The 7,497-nt window shown below is 46.4% G+C and overlaps 1 protein-coding gene across 1 annotated transcript; it reads left to right on the forward strand.

Annotated features, from left to right (window-relative positions):
- Positions 1-2,166: 2,166 nt before the first annotated feature.
- Positions 2,167-3,614, forward strand: DACRYDRAFT_16831 (uncharacterized protein; the record flags this gene model as incomplete). Its single annotated transcript, XM_040771232.1, has 7 exons — positions 2,167-2,169; positions 2,195-2,211; positions 2,361-2,742; positions 2,791-2,909; positions 3,011-3,182; positions 3,243-3,424; positions 3,479-3,614. The coding sequence occupies 7 exons, from the start codon at positions 2,167-2,169 to the stop codon at positions 3,612-3,614; spliced, it is 1,011 nt and encodes a 336-aa protein (XP_040627203.1).
- Positions 3,615-7,497: the final 3,883 nt, after the last annotated feature.

A 7,497-nucleotide genomic window follows, 5' to 3' on the forward strand; every position in this document is an offset into this window, starting at 1 on the left:
ACCCGACATTGTCTGGGGGGGCGGACCTCTTGGAGAGCTATCCCTCCAACTGGCAAGAAGTGCTGACTGAACTCAAAGCTTGCACCCATATGGAGACACTCTGAGCAGGAAAGTGGCCAAAAACTCAGGACAATGTCAAGGATATCTTGTGCAATGGAGCTCTTGCTGCTGCTAACCAAGTGGACTTGGCTAAAGGTCTCCTTACACTGTCAGTGATGGAGGGTATTGTGAATATGGTGCATAGTGGATGCATGCTCCACTTAGCATCATGCTTACCTGCATTCAGATGCATTCTATGCTGGCCTCTTTTCATAGTGCCATCAAATCAGAGGCATGTAAGATTGTAGCGGACTTCTATGAGTTCACCAAACCCCATGGGTGGGGCTCACAGGAAGATATCAAGGTGTTTGTCAAAAATATCCTCTGTAAGAATGATGGGTACTATATGCTGAAGATGTACAATCTCACAGAGGTCTGTTTTTTGTCCAAAATACTGTGTAGCATTCCTGACTGGATCATACAGCCTGATAAGGCAGGAGGGTTTGCCAAAAGTCCTGCTGCAGTGTACTTGATGCAGAATGTTTTCTTCAAGCACTCTTCAATCATGGCAGATGCCTACACCCATCCCGATGACTTCCCATTCAACCACTCTGGTTTTTGGGCAATGTGTGACTGTGCTGTACATGTATTTCGTCTGTGCAAGACAAAGAATGCTAAATGACTACTGGCCTAGATATATGCAGCTCTGGAAGAATGGTGTTCTGGCATGCTCATCCATCAGAAGTTTGGCATGGAATATCAGAGGCAGTATTTCACCATTCTGCATGCCATTTGCTACTACCGTGCCATATGTGTTTGTATGTACAAGGATACCAGCATATGGGATGCCATGAGCGCACAGGTGTCTGAACAGATTGTGTATGTCCAAAATCATCTGATCCTCCTTATGTTGGCATTCACACAAAGAGTAGAAGTTCTCAGGGTCTTTCTTCATCTCAAGAAGTGGCTGGTATGAGCACAGAGTGGGTCTTAGCATATGTGTAGCAGCTGGCAAAACATTGTACTTTTGTAGCATCTCCAAGAGTAATGATCACATGACCCTTCTACCAGAATTGCTCCCATTAATGCCCGTGACATGTGGACCATGCTGACCTTCAACATTGAATGACCTTACTCACTCATGGCTTCTGACGATGAAATGGATGAAGGATCACCCAGCCCACTCATGCAGGCCCAAGATCTAGGTATGTAGACCAAGGAGTGTAGGGGGGACAGATTCTAATGCTCATAATCAGAGGATCCTGCAAGCAACCAAGCTGACAGTGAACATTTGCATGATGTGACAGAGTGGAGCACACCAGTGCCACTTGTTATGGTCAAAGAGTGCAGGAAGGAGTATAGGTTGGAGTTTTTAGATGCACTGATCTGACCCAAAAGGTGGCTGAAATATCGGTCTGATGGGTGGTGTGCAAGAACTTGCTCAGAAAAGAGGGGAGAGATGGGGAAAGTCAGTAGAAATGCAGGAGTCAGCCTGTAGCTGAGCTATCAATAGTCGGTATGCAATAATTGGAGCTTGGTGTCCATCCAGTCCAGTCATGATAAGTCAATTTGCTAAGTCAAGTCAAATCTGGCCAGTATACAAATAATCGGATCTGTATAAGTCTATCAGAAGAGGGGTAGAATAAGCTAGATACAGGAGTTTCTGGAAACTACTTATACTAGCTACTGAAAACTGCACTCTATACTAATCTGGTCTCTGGATACCTCTCCTAGGCAGGCGTTGGCATGCCAAATATCCATGTGGGTCAATCCCGTTGCGGGGGAAACCCACAGTTGTCATGCCAAATATCCGAGTAGTCCTGTTGCCTTGGAAATCATAGTCATTGCCATGCTGAATATCTGGGGGAGTTGAGACTCATTGCTGGGGTGCATTGCCCTGTGTAGTGAGGGTCCGTAGTGCTGTGCAACAGTCTCTAAGGCCCAAAAATAGTGGCAGGAATATTGGCCTGACACATCCCACCGGAGGTGGGGTTGTTCAGTGCATGGATGCATGGAGCAGAAAGGTGTGGTGATTTAAAAGGAGGGGTGGCAAGATGAGAGCACTGGTAAGCCCCCTCATCTCAGACCTTCATATCCACTGACACACAGGCATAGAGGATGACAGCAATGGTAAGGACAATGGCACACATTCCAGCCATGCCCAAAAGAGATGTGAGTCCACTTTTCTTATCTGGGGAGCCACTAGATGTGCAGTAGTCCTTGGGAGTGACTTGATGCATTGGGGGCACACTTGTAGTCATGGACACAGACCCAGAGTGCTGACATTCATCCATAGCTGGTGCAACAAGATGCCAATGTAGTCGAAAACATGCCAAAAGATTGAAAGACCATGATGAAGACACCAAGTCAGAAGCTAAGCCGTCAGAGGAGTCTGAAGAACTGATGGATGAGGAGGCTCAGGAGGAAACTGCTGAGAAGATGAAGAGACTTGGACTCTCCAAATTGCAGGCCATTGTGGATTGGTTGTCGCCCAACTGCTTGACCACTTACCCAGAGGATGCGCAAAAATCACTTCAAACTTGCAAGGCACACCTCTGCATTCTCATAGCCACTCTGAACACCTTCGCCAAGGATACGGCCACTCTGCATGGACTCATCAATACTGCAGTGGAATGCACAAATAGATCGAGTCTGCTGGATGAGCTCCCTACTGTTACTCTCACTCCAGGTGTACTCAAAATGGTATGTAGCTTCTTCCCATGAACAGAATGTCACTAAACGTCTGTGTAGCTGATGGGAGAGCCTGCACACTTTCAAGGCACTGTGAAGACTAGTGCCAGATCAGTCATCAAGCAATACTATGCCTTTCATGACAAGAAGTGGTGGAAGACTCCCACAGACATCCAACAGTATGTGGAGGTCCTCATCACACCTGACTGAGGATATTACATGCTGAAGAAGTTCAATCCTTCTAACGTGAGTACTATGTTCTTGTATGCACTTTAAGTAGTCTCAACCCCTGTCAGGCCATGGAGAGAAGTGGGATCTTTGGCAACCCTGTCATGGATGAACTTATCAAATATCACTGGTACCAAGAAACCTCCAAAGAAGCTGATGGGCTATCACTTCCTAGCTTCTTGGAGCCCTCTCCCCAGAAGTTCATTGCATTCAATTTCACAGTGGTAAGTAATCCCCCCCATAAACATTGAGGAACATGAATAAGCTGATAGAGGCACATATAGATACTTTGTGTGCTTGAAGAGTGGGCCAGCGGCTCTCAGACAATGCTACCCCTCTCAGCCAAATCATATTGGACTGACTACCTCTGGCTCTGCCAGAGCATTGACTTTTGGGACCAAAGAGCACATAGTTGTAATGAGGCTGGGTTCAAGGGGCTGATCTCTCCCTTGATGAAAAGAATATTGTGAGTGTCTTTGCATGGGGTGAAGTGGATGATTGTAAGCTGACATCCCATCAGAGACGCAGTTGCTATTGGTCCGTCACAGGATCCTAAGCTAAGATCTTTGGGTTGGGTGCTAAAGTACATGCCTCATCCTCTGAAAGCACTGACTGCTTCCAGAGGGGCCGATAATTCAACAGAGGGCTGCAATTAGAAACTTTGCAGTGTCCGTGATTACAGAGTAGGAAAAGGATGTCTGGTAGGGAGCTCAAGGGTGTCAAACATGATCAGACAATGGAGGACTCACTCAGATTAATGACACTGTTATCCATAGCTGTTTGTAAGGAGGAATGGGACATTGTAGCATTTACAAGTCAAGCATTTGATGCCGCAGAAACTATATTTGTACTCATGTCAAATGAATGGATTCATGCAAGCAAGTGCTATGCTATGTGGAACACCACAGGCGAACATATAAACCTAAATGTAATAAAAAAACCCAGGAACAATTGCCAACTGGAATGCCGGGCAGAGGAGCAACACAGTTCCTAAGTCTGATGAGATAGTTTATGTTGAAGGAGAAACACAACTGTCATGCACTGCACCTGGCTTTGAGTGAGAGCCAGAAGGGCCTCCAGACCAGGTTCTCCCCCCACATGGCACTCAGCATCCCAGTCACAAAGAGAATCAAGAAGCCACATATAGACAAAGTGGTCAGTGCTGGAGATAGGCAGCATCATGAAGTAACCATTCTGCCATTCAGTCAAAGTGTGATGGATCTATATAGTAAGGTTACATTGTGATAAGATGCATAGAAAAGAGTGAACATACAGCCCAAAAGGTCATAGCCATGAACAGCACTGTAAAACACTGGTAGAGATCTGGGAAGTGGAGGCCATTGCACCAAGGTGAAGATATATCAAAATAATGAGTGAGAATAGTGTTGATGCAGGCATCATTCTGAAAGATGCCCACACCCCATCTGATCTACTGGTAGTGTCAGCAATGATATGCATGGCAACTATAGGCAATGATACTGAGGCACAGGGCAAAGCAAGGGTGAAATGGCTGGTGTCAGGTTGCAAAATATATCAGACAAAAACAGCAATTGCCATGGGTGAGTGCCAGTGGGAAGGGTCCTGAAAGCAATACTTTTCCAGAAGGACCTTCCAGGCATTGCTTAAGAGACCTACACAAAAGTTGGAGAACACGTTGCTGAGCTGAAGGAGGTCAGTGGAAGGCTGATGCTGCTGGAATATGCCATACCTGGTCCAAGAGGTGAGAAGGCAATGTCTGGCCAGAATACAATGCCCCTTGTTTGATAAGCTCAGTGGAACAGTCAGCCACAACTTCCTTGATAATGTCAACTTCTTCATCACTTGGTGGCCAACTGCAGTGCAGAGCTATATGCGCACAAAGGGCTGCAGTATAAACCCTGAATTCCTCTGCCATAGGGGGGGGAGATGCTTCTTCATTTGTAGGAAGACAGTGAAGAGGAAGTATTGATTGGACATCCAATGATGTTGGCAGGAGCTGGGATTTCTCTGTGACCTGGTTGGGCTGGGGGAAGAGTGAAAGGGAGCCTGTTGCATGGCATGGCATGTGTGGATCAAGGGATTAAGCTGGAATAGTGCTGACTTACCATAGTGAAGAGGATGAACATGGGGCTCTGACAAATAAGCAGTAGACATCATGGAGGTATGGGAATAGTTGCTACTCTTGAGTAGGGTGACAGACAATTTGGAGGAGGGGAGCAGAACATGTTGTCAATGGTGATGCAGGACAAATAGGGACTAATCACATGATTTGACTGCACATTATGGGGTGAGCAAGTCACCCACTGGTCTGGATTGACTGTGATAAGTGATAGATTGTTCTTGGACACATACACTGTATCATTGATTGGAGTCAATGGTGGGAGAAACAGCTATGGGTTGGCATGTGCACTGGCAGGACAGAGACACAATTAGGGGACAAGGTCTCTCCTCATGATCGAATGAAGGGATCACCTTTTTGCACAACTTGAGGTGGTCATTGACTCTGAATGATTTTGGAACCTCGCACTGGCATGGGACTATCAAAAGTGCATCGGTATTGATTTATAATCAGTATGGACTAGCACACATCAGCCCAGTACAAATTGATAAAGCCAATTGCCAGTGGGATTGACAAGAATAGTCATCCAAACCTTCAAAGTGACTAGCAATGGTCTGCTGTAACAATGGTACCTGCAGCATATGCAAAGGACAGCCAGGTGGTAAGCATGTCACCTGATTGAGATGTTTTGGTAAGGGATTGGAGGGAGTGGCAGAGGACTGGAATGATGTGTGGTCAGTTGTAGAGCCTGGGACAATATTTATGCCCCTGGCACCATGCTCCATGCAACCCCAGAGGAACATGTCAATGGGATGATCATGAGATTGCCCAGACTTTCAGAACAATATTGCATGGTGGTTCCACATGTTCTGGAAGGAGACTGTGTCATTATTGAGCACATCCAGAAATAAGAAATGAAGGAGCCAGATATGTGTCTCATCATCTGGGTCAAGTCCATCAGACTGCTCCATATCTTCAAAGAGTAGGACCCATTTCAGGGTGACATCTGTGTGGTAATTGACCCACAACTTCAATTCGTGTGTTGTGGACAGAACTGAGACTTGTTAGATTGGGTTTACACAATCATGAGACCAACAGACCGACCCCAAATGTAAGAGCCTCTGCCATGACCAAAATTTTCCAGCATCCACTCCACTACTTGCAGGTTTTCAGCTCCACAATTGCCACAAATGCAAGATGGAGTTCCAAACAGTTGGTGCCCAGCATAAAATACATCCAGAACAGTTGCTGCATGGTTGTTGTCACTCACACAAATAGAATTAATGCATCAGGAGTGACTGTCAACAAACACATGAGTGAACATTTTCCACTTGACCAGTCCTGGAGAGCAGGAGGTCAGAGACAGATATTAAGTAAGTCTGAGCGGCGTATAGTGGTGCTTATCATGATGCCAGACAGCATTGGGACCTCCATTTTTGTATGGTCAGTGCCTTTGAATAATTTGATGTTTGAACAGGTGAGGTAAGGGATCATGTTGGTGCAGAAGTTGAGCCAGGTGTTCCTGAGGTACTGGATGGCTGATCGCTATCATGTGACTCTGCAGCATCATAGGCCCATTGGTCCGATGCCAATCCCAAAACTGCTGGATGACCTGTTCTGTGGGAAAGCTTTCTGCAGAAGGGAAAGCAGGGTAGGGCCTTCAGCCAAGTGGTGACGAGCCATGATGAGGCCACAATTGTTGCGTAGAATGCTGGAGCGTGGGGTAGAAGGTGAGATTAACCCAGAGCAGGTCAAAGCATGCTCAAGGGTGTGAGGTGAGATGCTGAGCTGGCGGGCTACTTGGGTCTGAGTCCTACTGGGGGTGACCATGCACAGGAACTCCAGAGGAATGTCTAAGCATGGTTGACCTGGCTTTCCAGACCTCGAAGGGTCCACATGCACAGGATAACTGTGTGGTATGGGATTGTTGTGTTCTGCAGTGGCAATATCCAGTTCAGCAAACATGAGCTCAAAGTCCTGACTGAGTGCAGATTGTTCTGCAGGTGTCAAGAGATGGTCAATCTGCAGGTGTTGAGTTGAGAAAGAGGGTATTATAGGAGGGAACTCACCTGGGAAATTGCATTCTGGAACTTGCTGACCTCTCTGCATACTCTGGAGAGCCTTTCACCTTGACCAACATTGAGGTGAACAGTAGTGAGCACCCTTGTTGGAAGGCAATCCATTTGTGTGGACACATCAGAGAGAACATTGAGTGAATTAGAAGCAAACAAGCTGGACATGGGCAAATATTAAGAGAGCTTGCTGAGTCAGGTGGAGAAAGAAAGCAGTAGGATGGCAAAGCATATTTAGGCAGATGTATGGGCATGGTCTAATGTTGAATGAAACACACAGGGTCTCAGGAGACTGTTAGGGCAACACAGGCTGACTAAGTCTGCTCACCTAAGAGTGCCAAGAGTCTAAGCAGGCAACAAGGAAGTGGAGTAGACCTGATGACTAAGACCTATCTACAGTATAGGTACCTGTGGATGATCCTAAGAGAC

This window comes from Dacryopinax primogenitus, assembly GCF_000292625.1.
Source record: "Dacryopinax primogenitus strain DJM-731 SS1 chromosome Unknown DACRYscaffold_13, whole genome shotgun sequence".
Taxonomy (NCBI): domain Eukaryota; kingdom Fungi; phylum Basidiomycota; class Dacrymycetes; order Dacrymycetales; family Dacrymycetaceae; genus Dacryopinax; species Dacryopinax primogenitus.